Source organism: Notolepis coatsorum (genome assembly GCF_963971535.1).
Source record: "Notolepis coatsorum genome assembly, chromosome: 1".
Classification (NCBI taxonomy): domain Eukaryota; kingdom Metazoa; phylum Chordata; class Actinopteri; order Aulopiformes; family Paralepididae; genus Notolepis; species Notolepis coatsorum.
In genome coordinates, this window is record NC_140165.1 from 80,965,025 (window position 1) to 80,981,444 (window position 16,420).

General features: G+C 39.2%; 1 protein-coding gene across 1 annotated transcript in view; it reads left to right on the forward strand.

Moving 5' to 3' along the window:
• LOC311239772 (uncharacterized protein) overlaps positions 1 to 16,420 on the forward strand; it is a gene marked incomplete at its 3' end in the record, with an annotated part of 83,443 nt that overhangs the window by 57,127 nt on the left and 9,896 nt on the right. The window contains exon 5 of the mRNA XM_084328204.1: positions 7,946 to 8,243. Coding sequence (XP_084184330.1) covers positions 7,946 to 8,243 — 298 coding nt within the window. The remainder of the gene's footprint in view (positions 1 to 7,945; positions 8,244 to 16,420) is intronic.

Here is a 16,420-nt window from a genome sequence, read left to right on the forward strand (position 1 = left end):
ACTTCCATTGCTGACCTGTTAATATAGGTGGACACTCTACCGAGAAATTTTATTCTCTGATTGATCTTTGTGACCACCTTTTGTGCCATGCTCACCCCTGATAAGGTGTTGTCCAAAATACATCCTAAGTATGTGACTTCCTCCTTTGCTGTTAACTCGATGTCTCCTACCACTACCTTGAACCCAGGAGACCTCTTAAGTCGTATGGCCGAGCCAAAAAGGATAGCATCGGTTTTACCCAGGTGTAGGGATAACCTGTTTTCGGCCAGCCAATGACTGATCTTGACAAGCTCTAGACTGAGTGACCTCTCTACTTCTCTTTTGTCCTGATGGGAGACCATGAGTGCAGCATCGTCCGCAAATAAACTTGAACCTGACCTTGACCTTGAACTTGACCTTATTATGGCCAAATCATACATCTATGGATAGGGAAAAGGCTCCCCTTTCCAATGGCAGTGTTAAATCTGGATTTAGTCATTTCCTTGCGGTTTTACAATAAAAGAGATATAATTAGTAGGGCTGTCAGTTTATCGCGTTAATTAGATTAATTAATTACACAGCAAATTATCGCGTTATGAAAATTAACTCAAAATTTATTACAAAAAAAAGTTTTTTTGTTTGTTTTGTATCTCATTCATTCCATAAGAACGTAGAATACACATTTACAGACTTTTCTTTAATATGTCCATTTGCATGTTCTTGGTATCTGATTCTAGGGACATCTATGGATCTCAGGAAATGTATTCCCAGTGTCAGGAATACTGTGGGCTAGATCCACAAAGAATGGATTGCACGGTGCAAGTTGCACCCTTACTTACAAAAATGGGGGACCCTGATGTAAACAAGATGAAAGTCTTTCTCTGGTCTGCACAACCTTAACAATTGTGTGTATTGAGCCGTACTGTATTGTACCCATTCTGCAATCTGTTAATACAATTTTCATTCGATCAATCAATTCAATGATTGATTGAATTGTAATTGTAAACCAAATGAGAATATCAATAAAAAAGTTTTTTATCTTTACAGAGGTAAATCTTTAAATTGACCAGACCTGAAAAATCTAAGCAAATTAATAGATGGAAGATGATTAAACAGAAGGTTTTGTAGTTACAGTACTGAATTCTTCCATCCGGACACATGCAATTTGAAATATGATTATAGAATATAGAATATCAGGCATAAAATGGTTATGCGATTAAAATGCGATTAATTAGATTAATTAATTACAAATCCTGTAATTAATTAGATAACCTTTTTTAATCGCCTGACAGCACTAATAATTAGCATTTTTTTCGATAAATTCTTATTTTCGGTAAATCTTAAAAACATCGGTAAAAATGAAAATATACACTTTGACTGCTGTTTTGATAGGGTTAAGGTCTTTACTCTTGGCTACATTTGAAAAAGAAACACAACATTAAACCTCTTAACATCCAAGGGCCCATATGTGGGCCCTCTTGAGGACGATTCGCGACGTGCCACTTTGCCGACCTCTAGCGGCTCGGTGTGCATTTCTTTTAATACAATATATATAATAGGGCTTTAATTCTACATATATATATATATATATATATATATATATATATATATATATATATATATATATATATATATATATATATATATATATATATATATAATATATATATATATGTAGAATTAAGGCGAGACACTGCAGGTGAATAGTCAAATATACTTTTTTTGTTGATTTTGAGATTTTGTTATATTTTGCTTCCTAAACATGTCTTCTATGAAACTAGTGACAATAAAACGTCAATAACACACATTTAGTTGTTTATTTTACATCATTTTGCCTTATTGCATCCATAAATGTGCACATATTTAATGGGGAAGTGCCTCATTTGCATATATAAACATACATTTCAGAAAACTTGCAATATATTTTTTCTTAGTTTATATGTATATAACAAATTGGGAAAGTTTCATAGTGATATCTATTCAAATATTTTTTGCCTATTAGGGGGTACTACACTGTACTACACTGTTCTGTTCAGTTCAATAACATCATTATTATTATTATTCAGTTATCAGGCATGTGTTTAGGTTGTCTATTACTAATGGTTTGATTAGGTATTGTGTTTGTAAATATCTGTTTAAAAAAAAAAAAGTATGGCATTTTACAATACAGAACTTTGAAGGCGTTTTCCCAAAAATGAGTTTTAAGAGTTTTTCCTCATACTCTGAGCCAGAAATCTCCACTTCAGTAGCACTCACATACACCAAACCTTCCAGTTCTATTCATATCTATGTTCTGAAGGTATTTACAGAAGGGTTTGTTGATATCGCATTCATACCCTGATTTATCTCACATTTTATTCCTAAAAACATGGCGAAATATGGAATTTTACCATAAAAATGGACTGAATGGAGTATTTTCTGATTTATGGAGTGATAAAAAGAGATATCCAAAATCCCCTCTGTAATAACCTTTGGCTCTAATATGTCAACAAAATGAAACTATAATTTTGAAAATGGCTTTATCCAATGTTCAGATTTCTGTCCTGGAATTATATGCAAATTAGTGCATATTTAAGTAGATCATGCCTCATTTGCATATTTAAACATACAATTTCAGAAAACTTGTAATACAAAAAAGTCTTGTCTTAATATAAGTAATCAACTGGGGAAGTTTCATTGTGATATCTATTAGTTAATTTTTTTACCCTATTCACCTGCAGTGTCTCCCCTTAAAGCCCTATTTGTTGCCTGTCGATTGCCATTTCAGGCGACAAAATCCATTCAGTGGTTCTCAAGTTACATGCCGATATGTGAGGCGTGTGCCAAAGTCTTTAGCAGACTTAAATTTATTTCGAATACCACTCCCGACTCCCAACGCTCTAGCTCCGTCAATAATTTGGCGATCTTGAAGATTAATGGACAGGGGTGTAACAAATGAGTGTGGCTTTTCACTGATCCCCCACGTGGGGATGAGACAATCAGGGATCTAGGTGAAAAGTCACGAGCGAAAACAGGAAGTAAAATAATCGCAGAATGCATTGGAGTCTATGACAAAATGGAAACCTTTTATTTCACATTTGACCAAAATCACTCTATATCACTCATTTCTGAACGGATATTTATGAAATTTGGACATGTACTACACAAGACTTCAGGCTATTGACCCATGGTGTTTTTTCAGCCATACCAATTTTTGGATATTGCAACTACTGGATATTGGAACTTCAGAATGTTATCTTTCAAAAGAGACCAGGCTCATGCATGTGCTATAAGTATAAAGTATACTATTTTGGTTTGCAAAAAAAGTATGCAGTCCTCAAAAACTAAAACTAAAATGGTCACTTTTGGGGGCGCCTGTTAACACATTGTCTGCCATGCAGTTTGCCCATCTTATACCACTCTCTGCCAGTGCTGTAACCCTATGAGTCGCTCACCTTCTTTGCAGGGCTATAAATATTATAGCTATATTGACATTACTATGGCCCATTCAACATCGGGTATCTATCGTTCCAGATGTGGGAACGTTATATTCTTCCATTCATACATTGTCGTGTTAGTACCGTCGTCAATATAAGTATGTTTTTATAGTGTAGAGCAGTAATTCCTAGAACGCGAGTTATAGGCCCTGACGCATATTATACATAATCGATTGGCGTTTCGTTCCTATACACGCTATATTAAAAAATTCGAATGCATATGATCGCTATACATTATGCTCCATCATGCGTGAAGGAAAGGGGGGGGGGTCGTTTATGATTCCTTGATTGTCAGTAACGGCTTTCTTTAGTATGACATCATACGTTGATCAGATGGATTGCAATGAAATAAATGCATAATCGAGCTGGAATTAAGGTTAGATTCCTCTTACCTGTGGCCGATGAGTCTGGAGAAAAAAATTCCAATTATTTGATTTCGATCTGCTAGATCCATTTTCCATTTGTACGACGCAATAAACGCCGAAAGCATATTGATTCTTGCGTCTCGAAAGCGATCCAATGCACTCGAGGTGTTTGTCTGGATCCATGTAACAAGATAGCTCTGCCGGAACTTTTTCCCCGATGCACTGAGCGCCACATCCGGTTTAGAGTGGAGTGCAACTCGCCCGAAATCCACCAGGCGGCAGTATTGAGGCGTTGCAATATCAGACAGGGTCCAGCTGGCTCCCGGAGCCTTCCTGGATGGATTATGAATGCCAATAGCGAATAAAGGAAATAACGATCATAAAAACGAGTAAACTCGCTGTTGGCGTTATTAGATTGGCGGGCAATAACGAGTAAACTCGTTTTTGGCGCAGGATGTGTTAAGTGGTTAAATCGGCAGTCATAAAATGACATAAAACATAAAACGAGCATACAAATATAGCAACAAAGTAAGGCAAATCACAGTTTTTCACATTAGGATCTAACATCCCAATAATCTGTTTACGGTTTGATTCCGTTTTAAAATAGGCAGTAATAAAAAGAATAAAATGGAATAGACTTGAAACCACAAATGCTGTTGCTTCAGGACTTGAAACCATTATTTTGCTGCTGTAGTGATCTATTGATCACAGGACTTTAAACCACTATTCTGTTGCTTTATGACTTTAAACCATTATTTTGTTGCTTTAGTGATATATTGATCATGGGACTTGAAACCCGATCAGTCTATTTGACCTCTTATGAATCAAAATTGATACTGAATCACCAGTTACAGCCTTGAAGAATGGTATTCTTTTGTGTGTATCTTCTATTTGTTTTACTGAAGTACCACAATCAATTTTGAGCGGTAACACTATTCTTTGCAATTAAAGGTACAATAAAGCTGTATGTAAAGTAATTGTGTGGACATTCACTCTTTTACCCCTTGAAGGGGGTGAGGGTATCATCAACCAAGTAGTTTACCCCTTGAAGGGGAGGGTATCATCAACTAAGTCTCTTACCCCTTGAAGGGGGTGAGGGTATCATAAACCAAGTCTCTTACCACTTGAAGGGGGTGAGGGTATCATTAACCAAGTATTTTACCCCTTGAAGGGGGTGAGGGTATCATAAACCAAGTATCTTACCCCTTGAATGGGGTGAGGGTATCATTAACCAAGTATTTTACCCCTTGAATGGGGTGAGGGTATCATCAACCAAGTCTCTTACCCCTTGAAGGGGATGAGGGTATCATCAACCAAGTCTTTTACCCCTTGAAGGGGGTGAGGGTATCATCAACCAAGTCTCTTACCACTTGAAGGGGGTGAGGGTATCATTAACCAAGTATTTTACCCCTTGAAGGGGGTGAGGGTATCATCAACCAAGTATTTTACCCCTTGAAGGGGGTGAGGGTATCATCAACCAAGTATTTTACCCCTTGAAGGGGGTGAGGGTATCATCAACCAAGTATTTTACCCCTTGAAGGGGGTGAGGGTATCATAAACCAAGTCTCTTACCCCTTGAAGGGGGTGAGGGTATCATCAACCAAGTCTCTTACCCCTTGAAGGGGGTGAGGGTATCCCCAACCAAGTATTTTACCCCTTGAAGGGGGTGAGGGTATCATCAACCAAGTCTCTTACCACTTGAAGGGGGTGAGGGTATCATTAACCAAGTATTTTACCCCTTGAAGGGGGTGAGGGTATCATCAACCAAGTATTTTACCCCTTGAAGGGGGTGAGGGTATCATAAACCAAGTCTTTTACCCCTTGAAGGGGGTGAGGGTATCATAAACCAAGTCTTTTACCCCTTGAAGGGGGTGAGGGTATCATAAACCAAGTATTTTACCCCTTGAAGGGGGTGAGGGTATCATAAACCAAGTATTTTACCCCTTGAAGGGGGTGAGGGTATCATAAACCAAGTATTTTACCCATTGAATGGGGTGAGGGTATCATTAACCAAGTATTTTACCCCTTGAAGGGGGTGAGGGTATCATCAACCAATTATTTTACCCCTTGAAGGGGGTGAGGGTATCATCAACCAAGTATTTTACCCATTGAATGGGGTGAGGGTATCATTAACCTAGTCACTTTGCAGTGATTGTAAAAGGTCAACGGTAGTTTTGTGCTTATCATACAGGAAGGTTCTGAAATGTTTCTCTAACTAACCTAAATAAATGAAATGTCCCTGACTGCGAGAGTATACTCATTGTTATATCCTTTTCAACACCCACACCATCAGAATCAGTCATAAGTAGAGAGTTATCGTGAATTGTAGTGACTTCTGCTGGTGCTTGGTAAAAAAAGAACATCACTGAGCACTTTCAACAGAAGTTGAAAAAGGGACGTACTATGAGAAGTGCACAGTTAGTAGTTGGACAAATCTCTACACTCCATAGCTTAAACACATAGATATAATGTTGTATATATTTTTATTTGTTCACTTTCGTCAATTTGTCTTTGAAAAAAAACACAACGACACAAACACAGACAGAGCTTCAGGTACCTAACCATTACCATAGTTCAAATTAATCATTCATTAGAGCAATGGCATGTGGAATGAAAGACTTCTTAAATATGTTTTTGGGGGCTAGGGGCACTCTTAACTTCTTCCGCCCGCGCGGTCCGGGGCCGGACCGCAAATGACATCACGTCATAAATCAAGCTCCCCAGACTGTCTGACATAATTATCGTTTTGTTTTTCAAACGTATTCAAGAATAAACATCATAACCATGTCACAACAGGGGCGGCTAAGTGGCGCAGTGGGCAAGGTGCTCGCCACTAACGCAGGAGATGCTGGGTTCGAGCCCAGCTCTCTGCGTTGCTACCAGTTTGGCTGGTCATTCATACTACACAATTGGTGGGAAAGCTGGTGGGTGGGGATTGGACATTGTGGACAGCGACTCCTACAGGTCGGTTGGTGCGCCTGTACAGCAGAATCAGGAAGTATCAGGGGCAGTGTGAGCCTCCCACACGTTACTCCTCGCCACTGAGAGATTGCGCTGTTCAGGTGAAAATATGCGACATATCCTCCTCGTGTACCGGAGGGGACACGTGATGCAAGGCTTGGTCCTCACTGCAGCCGACCAGTGGGAGGCATAGTCTAGCAACGTTCGAGACAGGGGAGGGGAGAATTGAAGGGAGAATTGGCGAGGCGAAATTGGGATGGGAGAAAAACAGAAAAATAAGGAGAAAAGGTGGATAAAAAAAATAACCATGTCACAACAGCAGTTATAATGTATATTTTCATCAATACATTTGTTTACCAATAGGTTAAAGTGTTATTAGTGAGATTTTTTTTTTTTTTTTAATGTGTTGTTGTGGTCGCGGAAATCGGCCATTTTGAATTACCGGCTGTTGGTAAATGTAGTCATTTTGAGAAGAGGACATCCAGAGCTTTCAATGAGCGTTGGAATTTTTTTAAACTACACTTCCCAAAGGCTTCTAGCTTTCTGCAAGCAAATTACTTCCTGATTATTATTTTTTATTTTTCTTATTACTCTGGATTATATACCACAAAACTGAACGTTATTGGCATATATTGGAGCGCAATTAGTTTGTCTCCCCTATTTTGAGCATCTAGCAACCATCCGATTTGAAATCAGTTTTAAAATGGCGGAGCTCTTGCTAGAATAAAATACCTACTGTACATACAGTAGATTTCATTATCTGTTCTTCATGCTTGGTGATACTAAATCCAAATTGAACTCGGCCATTTGAAAGAGAAGATTTGGCCCAATCCATAAATGTGTGAATTGGCTATAATAAAGTAATTTATAGGCCTGCTAACATAGTATAAACACACACAGAAATATATTGCACCGTACTGGTTAGTGAACAAGGATTACCATTGCCCATAGCCAAACTTGTATTAGATCCTATGGTGTTGTTCTGTCTCTTATTTAACTGAGGGAACAAAAGTTTATATTGGTCTTTGCATTTAATTTATATTTTATTTAGTCTTTCTTTCTTTCTCACACACTTTCTCGCTCTCTTTCATCTCTCTCTCTCTCTATTTCATCTCTCTCTCTGTCTCTTTCATCTCCCCCTCTTTCTCTTTCTCTCTTATTCAGAGTTGAGGCGTACCTCAAGTCAACAGGTCCCTGTCATTATGGCACCTCAGCGAGCGAACGGGAGAGACAAGCTGAACAGGAGTGGCCACTGTGGTGAGAGCTGCAGTACAGAGTCCTCCATCCAACCAGACCAGTACGATCCCACTGGAGAGCTCACAACACCCCCCCGTGCCCACAGAGAGAAACCCTACCACTGTGAGCAGTGTGGAAGCAGCTTCACAAGAAAGGAAACTCTCAGCAAACACCAGCATATCCACACTGGAGAGAAACCCTACTACTGTGAGCAGTGTGGGAAAAGGTATCCTACAGCATACCAGCTCAAAGTACATTATGTGATCCACACTGGAGAGAGACCCTACCACTGTGACCTATGCAGGAGTACATTCTCCAGAAGGGATGCTTTCCGAGTACACCAGCGTATTCACACAGGAGAGAAACCATATAGTTGTGACCATTGTGAAAGAAAATTCACTGCCGCAGGGGACTTGCGGAAACATCAACAGCAAACGCACATGGGAGAGAAACCACACTGCTGTGATTTATGCGGAAATACTTTTGGAAGGAAACACACACTCACTAAACACAGACGTATCCACACGGCAGAGAGACCCTACCACTGTGACCAGTGTGGGAAAGGCTTCAGCGTTTCATTTACTCTCTCAAAACACATGAAGACTCATAGCAAGGAGAAGAAAAGATTGTTGTGACCACCGGAGAGAAACCCTACCACTGGGATCAGTGAGGGAAATGCTTACAGACCTTTACAGACATTGAAGACACATCAGCAAACTCACACAGGAACAAAACCATGTCTCTGTGGCCTGTGTGGCAAGAGCTTAATTAAAAAACTAGAGCTCGACCGATTAACCCTTTCACTACCACACTATAGGTTAACCTTTCACTACCAGATTCAGATTCCGGTTTTCTCTCCATACTCATACTCCTCGACCTCAGCGCTGCTTTTGACACCATTGATCACAACATCCTACTCTCCCGTTTAGAACACACAGTTGGCATCATAGGCTCAGCTCTCCACCTATTTCACTCCTATCTATCAGACAGACAGCAGTTCACTACCATGGACAGTCATACCTCAACTTCTTTCCCTGTTACATCTGGTGTCCCCCAACAAGGCTCAGTCCTTGGTCCCATACTCTTCTCCCTCTATATGTTACCCCTCTGCCACATCTTCAGAACACATGGTCTTCAATACCACTGCTACGCCGATGACACACAGTTATACATTCACTCCCCTCCTGACACCACTGCTGCTACTATTGCCCTCTCCTCCTGCCTCTCTGAAATAAAAATCTGGATGAACCACAACCTTCTCCAACTCAATAGCACTAAAACTGAAATCCTTGTAATGGGCACACCTCACCTTCTCCGAAAAAACCCTGACTGCTCCATATCCATCAACAACCACTCTATCCTCCCCTCCCCCACAGTGAAAAACTTGGGCGTTCTTTTTGACCCCAAACTAACATTCGAACCACACATCAACAACATCACCAAGACATGCTACTTTCACCTCAGGAACATTTCACGCATTAGACCACTACTGTCCCCATCCGACACTGAAAAGCTGGTTCATGCCCTCATTTTCTCCCGTCTAGATTACTGTAATGCATTACTCATTGGCTCAACATCTAAATCCCTCCATAAACTTCAACTAATTCAGAACACCTCAGCCCGCATCATCACCCGCTGCCCCAAATTCTCCCACATTACACCTGTCCTCTCCTCACTTCACTGGCTCCCTGTCAAGTATAGGATTGACTTTAAGATCTGTCTCCTCACTTACAAAGCCCTCCACTCCCTAGCACCTGATTACATCTACAACCTTCTTCAACACTACACTCCCTGCCGCTCACTCCGCTCATCCAACTTAGCCCTTCTGAGCATACCACACTACCACCTTAAATCCACAGAAAACAAATCATTCTCCTCCGCTGCTCCCCGACTCTGGAATCAACTCCCATCACACATCAAAGAAGCCCCATCTGTAGAAACATTTAAGTCCCACCTCAAAACCCACCTGTTCAAACTTGCATACCCACACTCCTGACCCCCCAACCCCTGCATCACTTACATTTTCACATCTGTACAGACCTATACTTTAGTATTATTATTTATTTAAAAATGTTTTCTGTCTTGTCTCTAAGTTGTCTCCCTCTCTCTGTATTATCCCCACTATGTCGTCATTGTGAAAGTTCATGTACTGTGTTTGTCCCTGTACTGTGTTTGTCTGTATGCTATAATGCCATGTATGTAAAGCGCTTTGAGATTCCTAATGTAAGGCGCTATATAAAATTAATTTATAATTATTATTATTATTATTATTATTATTTCACTACCACACTATAGGTTAACCTTTCACTACCACACCAATAAAATATAAAATAGAACATGCAATGCAAACACGTTTGGTTCCAGCTCAAATAGAATTCAGTTAATGTCTGTAAATGTTTTTGACTTTTATTTCACTTTACAGTGTGCGTATATATATACAGTATATATATATAATTAAAACAAATATATATATATATGATAGGATATATCAATATAAGAATTCTTTACTCTAATATCGGGTATTTAATATTTACTCTAATAACAACAAGTGGTGTGACCAGAATAAGACAAGTTAACCTAAACCCACCAACCCAGAGGCTGCCTTTATTCTGTATTATTATTAATTTATGATTACTTAAACATGTTGCCTATAGCACCTTTATTTTAATTCAATATGTCGGACAGACATAAAGATACACAATTCCAAAAAGGAAATACTTCCGGACACTCTTAATAAATCATATGGAGAAAAGTGCCAGGAGCCTCCTGGGGGCAGAGGGTGCAGTTTGGGGATTGAAAAACATTAATCTGAAATAGTTTGCATGGGGTATAGTATGTTCTAAGAGTAAAATGATAGTGTATCATTTGGTGGTTTGGGTTTCTTGATGAGAGTGATATGTTGGTCCAGACTCTGGCCCGATCAATTTCAAAGTTAGTTAGTGGTGAATCTTTTTTCCATATGGTGTCAATTGGAATTGGCTTCAGTGTTGCTTTTAACAGCAAATAATATGTTTTGGAGACCAAACCTTAGACTGACCTGTATATATGCTACAGTATGTATTGGATGCAGAGGTAATTCTTCCCCCCAGGGAACTCCATAAACACACAAGGCAGATCGAAGCTGCGAATAAAAGTAAAATGAAGTAAACAACAGATATTATCAGTAGAAGTATTACCATTTTAATATTTCACAGTGTTATTTTTAAAGATTTTCCCTTGGGTAAGCACTGCTTACCTTGCTTATGGACGTCCCTGACGCACACAGGCACAAGGTCTTGCCTGCATACGCACCCGTATGCAAGAAATATACATTAATTTTTTACCTTTAAATTATAAAAAATTAAATACTCATATAATAATAATAATGCATTCTATTTATAAGGCCCCTTTCAAGGCACTCAAGGTCGCCGTACAACAATTTAAAAACAGTTAAATTCACAATCGCAATCCATTAAAATATAAAAAATATAAAATCAGACAAAATAAAATCAGACATACGCCTGCCTAAACAGGTGGGTTTTGAGGTGGGTTTTAAATGGAATGTCCATATATAATTGTATTTACTCATATGTTACTTGCTTTTCTGTATCAATGGAATACCTATTACACTAGTATATTACTTATGTACGCCTTTCCTGTGTCAATGTAAAGATGTTTGCTGGGATTGATAATGACAAGATGTTGGTTAAACAAATCCAGACCAGATCGCCACAGGCCTTTCTTTGTACGCTTTTTGATACTTAATGGCTATTTTTAATCTTTTAGATAATCTATGAAATGTTCTTTTATTTTTATTAGTTTAATATATTAAAGATTTTGGGCTTTCTGTATTTTTCACCCATCCCAATTCCCTTCCTGGTCGACGTGGTGATGAACAGTTTACTTCACAAGACAAAAACACGACTGACTTACAAAGGTAACATTTAGCAATGATCGCGCACAGGAGGGCAGGACAGACAACACTAATATACACAGACTAATTGACAAGACACTGATAGACACAGAGGGTAATTACAAACAGGACACAGGTGTGATAGACAGAACCAACCGAACACAGAGTACACTGGGAAAACAATAACAATTAAACAACCAGACTAACACATATTTACAAACCACAGACAGGGGAACACAAGACTAACACAGTGGAGACAACAACAACAACAACAACAACAACACAGATAATACACATAACAAACACAACTGACAATAAATAATAATGAGTTGGTGTGTGAGCTGATGCCAGATCTGCATCAGCCCACCGGTTGGCAATGTTATGTTCTGAGGGTTATTGATGGGGGGTTGTGAATGTCTGGGTCCTGGTCCCACAGGACCAGGGCCCTGTTTCATGTACGTGGTTCAACTAAGTCGATCAAGATGTCCATTATCCAGCTTCAGTTAACCCGATGTTCGAAGCCGGGATTTTCCTGTTTCACAAAGGTGGATTCAGTCTCGTTAACTCAAGCCAGACTTGCGAGTCAGGCTAAATGCGCGCGGCCGTTTTAGGTGAAAAGCCAGCACGTATCGATGGCAGAGACCCTGATTCTCAACGGCATTGATTGATTAATTGATTTAAGACTTTATTGACAGATTGCAATACGGCTCAATCGCCTCGCCGACAAGTTAAATGCGTTATCTATAGGCTAATTCTAAGTCCCTCATTACCTCAATCAATCAGATTATATTTCTTTAAACTTGCCTGCTGGATTGAATAATCAAATGAGATCTTGCTAGCGAAAAGAATTAGTTAACTGTTATACAGAATTACGATACGGCCCTCTTGCCCATTGATTGATGTATAGTCAATCTTTAACTTATCTCCAATGTGGTCTAACGGGTTGTTCTTTTGACTTTCACACGGACGACCGGGGTTCAAGACCCTAGTCGTCTCCTTTTTTTTGCAATATAGGAATAATTCAATTTGGTGCACGTTGAGAGCTATATAAAGAATGACATCCTCAATGCATGTAGATTTATAATATTTTAACTTAAAACCAGGCTACTTTGGCGTATAATCATTAATATTATATTCAAAAAAATCATATTGGAAACACCGGGATTTGAACCCGGGTCGCAAGGTTGGCAGGCTTGAGCACTACCGCTGGGCCACTGTGCCAGATGGGATAAATTCATTGTTTATACATTAATGAACGAGAGACCCGTGTTTAGAATATTCCTTATTTTGAATGAAGTTTTATTTCTTTATCCTCATTCATTCATGTGACGTCAACGGCTCATTCAATTTCTCAAATCCGTCAAACAGCGCATCTCATCAGACATCTTAATCCCAGTTACAATTAAAATAACCACATTTTTGTGTACATCGCACGAGCGAGCGCCACCGTCGCCACGGTATATATAACGTGCATTATTTAGGACAAAGTGAATTTAATATCAGCTTTTTGGGTCTATTTTACATTTCAAAAGCCCCCTCTGGAAGAATGGAGCACAAAAACGTAATTCAGAATGGTATAATGCAGATCGTAGACTGTGGGAATAGTTTCAGGAAACGAGCTGTCACTTCTTTGCGGGGGCGTGGCTCTGCGTGATCGGGCTAACTTGAACTTGAACTCTGCTTTCGAGCAGGCTCAAACTTTTGGATCTGTTGGCATGGTGATCTGGAAAATCCACGTACATGAAACCGGAAAGTCCGGCTAACCCAGTTATCCAGCTAAAGTTATCCGGCTAACTCAGTTATCCAGGTACATGGAACGGGGCTCAGGACCGGAGGAAGTGTTACACCAACCATGCCCTTATTGGATTATTTATGTTGACGAAACTGATGAGTTAAAGAAAGTTGATTTAATAAAAAAAATACTAATTTAATCAGATTAATCACTTTATTCAAATTGAGGATTTAGTTTGAGGATTTTTGGATTTCGTCATAAAATATGACAACAGACATTCGAAGCTTCGTTTGAATACTTCAATAGAAGCTTTGAATGTTAAAAAATGACATTCGGTACAGCCCTACAGTTTACAATGACCAGGACACATACCCCACCGGCTTCCCACCCGCTAACACTGCCAATTGTGTTAGTAGGGACGACTGACCGAGCCGGAGGTACCGCTGACAGCTGGATTCAAACCCAGGGTCTCTGCGGTGGTAGGCGAGTGCTTAGTCCACTGCGCTACCCAGCCGCCATATTCTATGAATTTTATGCGTTTTCCACCTTTGGTAGTCTTTAGACTTTCTTGAGATGTTCTGCCTTTTGACATGTAGCCTTTTTATTCTAACCGTTTTCTTAATTTTTTACATTTAACATTTTTTAATTGTAATCTGAGAACTTACAAATTACTGTTTGAGTAAAACAAAAGTGTGAACTTTTAAAGAAACCTTTCCTGACTTACTCATGAAATAACAGAACCAAACCTAGGATGAGTCAGGTGGGGCTGACGGAGGGCGATATATGTGATCCATGAGAGAAAAGTATCTCATGTATGGTGATTTGTGTTATTTGATGATGATGATGTGTCATTTCCATTTATTTTGTTTATTATTTTGTTTGTGTATCTTTTTCTTTTATTTCTATTTTTCTTTGTTCTTATTTTTTCCTGAAATCAAATTAAAGGTCCCCTGTCTTGCTATTCCTTTCACTACTTTGGGCAATGTTACACAATTCCTGTGAGTCTATGGAACACATCTGTATGTTTTTTTCTCCAAAAAATTCATTGTTTCGTATTTCTAATCAAGTACTCTAAAGCAGCATTTTTCCACTTCAAGATTTCAAGCTGTTTTGGGCTGGGCTCTGCCCATAAGCGCTTTGAGTGACAGTCACCCACAGTCTGCACTGGCAGACAGAGAGAGACATAGAGAGATTGAAGGGGATACTAATTAATTTAGCTGCGGGGGGCATAATCTTATGGGACAATGCATTGGTAACTTGTTTCAAATGACAATATATACCCCTGTGAATATTATTGCATGGATCGGAATACGTGCGCACGCGCAATGATATTTTACAGCAGGTTGACAGTGATATGCGAGTGCTCCCGACTGCGTGTGTGTTTCCCCGAGAGAAGCTCCTGCCCCGCGTGCAGTCTGGAGTGTGTGTGGGGTGCTCCTGTCCGTCCCTCTCTCCCTCTCTGTCTCCCTCTCTCGCTCGCTCGCTCGTTCTGTCGGCACCCGTGCCACGTCAACCCGTTTGAGAAAGTGTCGGTATTTCCACTCGCTCTGTTGAGCGAATGGTTGCGCTACAACCATAGAGGGGGCGTTAGTTATGCAGATCAGCAGCACCTACTGACGTCAGGGAGCGAGTCAAATCAAAATGGCTTAGTTCACTGGGGGAGGATATTGTCTCAACTGAATTGGAGCAATCCGCCAAAATGAGAATTAGAGACACAGACCCCATTGATACAAACCCCCATTGCTAGAAAACAATGCTAAACACTGGAAAAGGTCATTTATAAGACAGGGGACCTTTAAGAAAAAGAGTGCACTTGTACACTTTATTTGACTTCATTCTTTACCTTCACATTGTAACATGTTATGTCGGTTAACCTTTTTTCTTTTCTTTTTTTACAATAGACTATTTCAATAGTGACATGCTTTCAAATGCCTATCCTGAATATGTACTGGTTATGTTGCCTTTTGCTGCTTCCTTTACACGAAACATAAATAGAATTAATAATTGATTTAGCTGTGTTTAACCCTTTGTCATTTTGTGTTTTGCTGAATGTACAGTATTTGTTTCAATACTGCTTGGTGATGGAAGACGCATGAAGATTATGTTGTTTCTCATCATAAATTATTAATGTGAAGGGGCTTAAACATTCCGCTTGTTGGATGAATGTATGTATGTATGCTGTATGGTAAACGTATGGTGCTCTCGTAAATTATTGACACCATTGATATTTATAATAAAACACAAGATACCTGCGCCCTAATGATAAACGCTCAATGAAGAAACCCAATTCCCTGATATTTATAATAAAACACAAGATACCTGTGTCCTAATGATAAGGATAAACGCTCAATGAAGAAACCCAATCCCCTGATATTTATAATAAAACACAAGATACCTGTGTCCTAATGATAAGGATAAACGCTCAATGAAGAAAACCAATCCCCTGATATTTATAATAAAACACAAGATACCTGTGTCCTAATGATAAGGATAAACGCTCCATGAAGAAAACCAATCCCCTGATATTTATAATAAAACACAAGATACCTGTGTTCTAATGATAAGGATAAACGCTCAATGAAGAAAACCAATCCCCTGATATTTATAATAAAACACAAGATACCTGTGTCCTAATGATAAGGATAAACGCTCAATGAAGAAAACCAATCCCCTGATATTTATAATAAAACACAAGATACCTGTGTTCTAATGATAAGGATAAACGCTCAATGAAGAAAACCAATCCCCTGATATTTATAATAAAACACAAGATACCTGT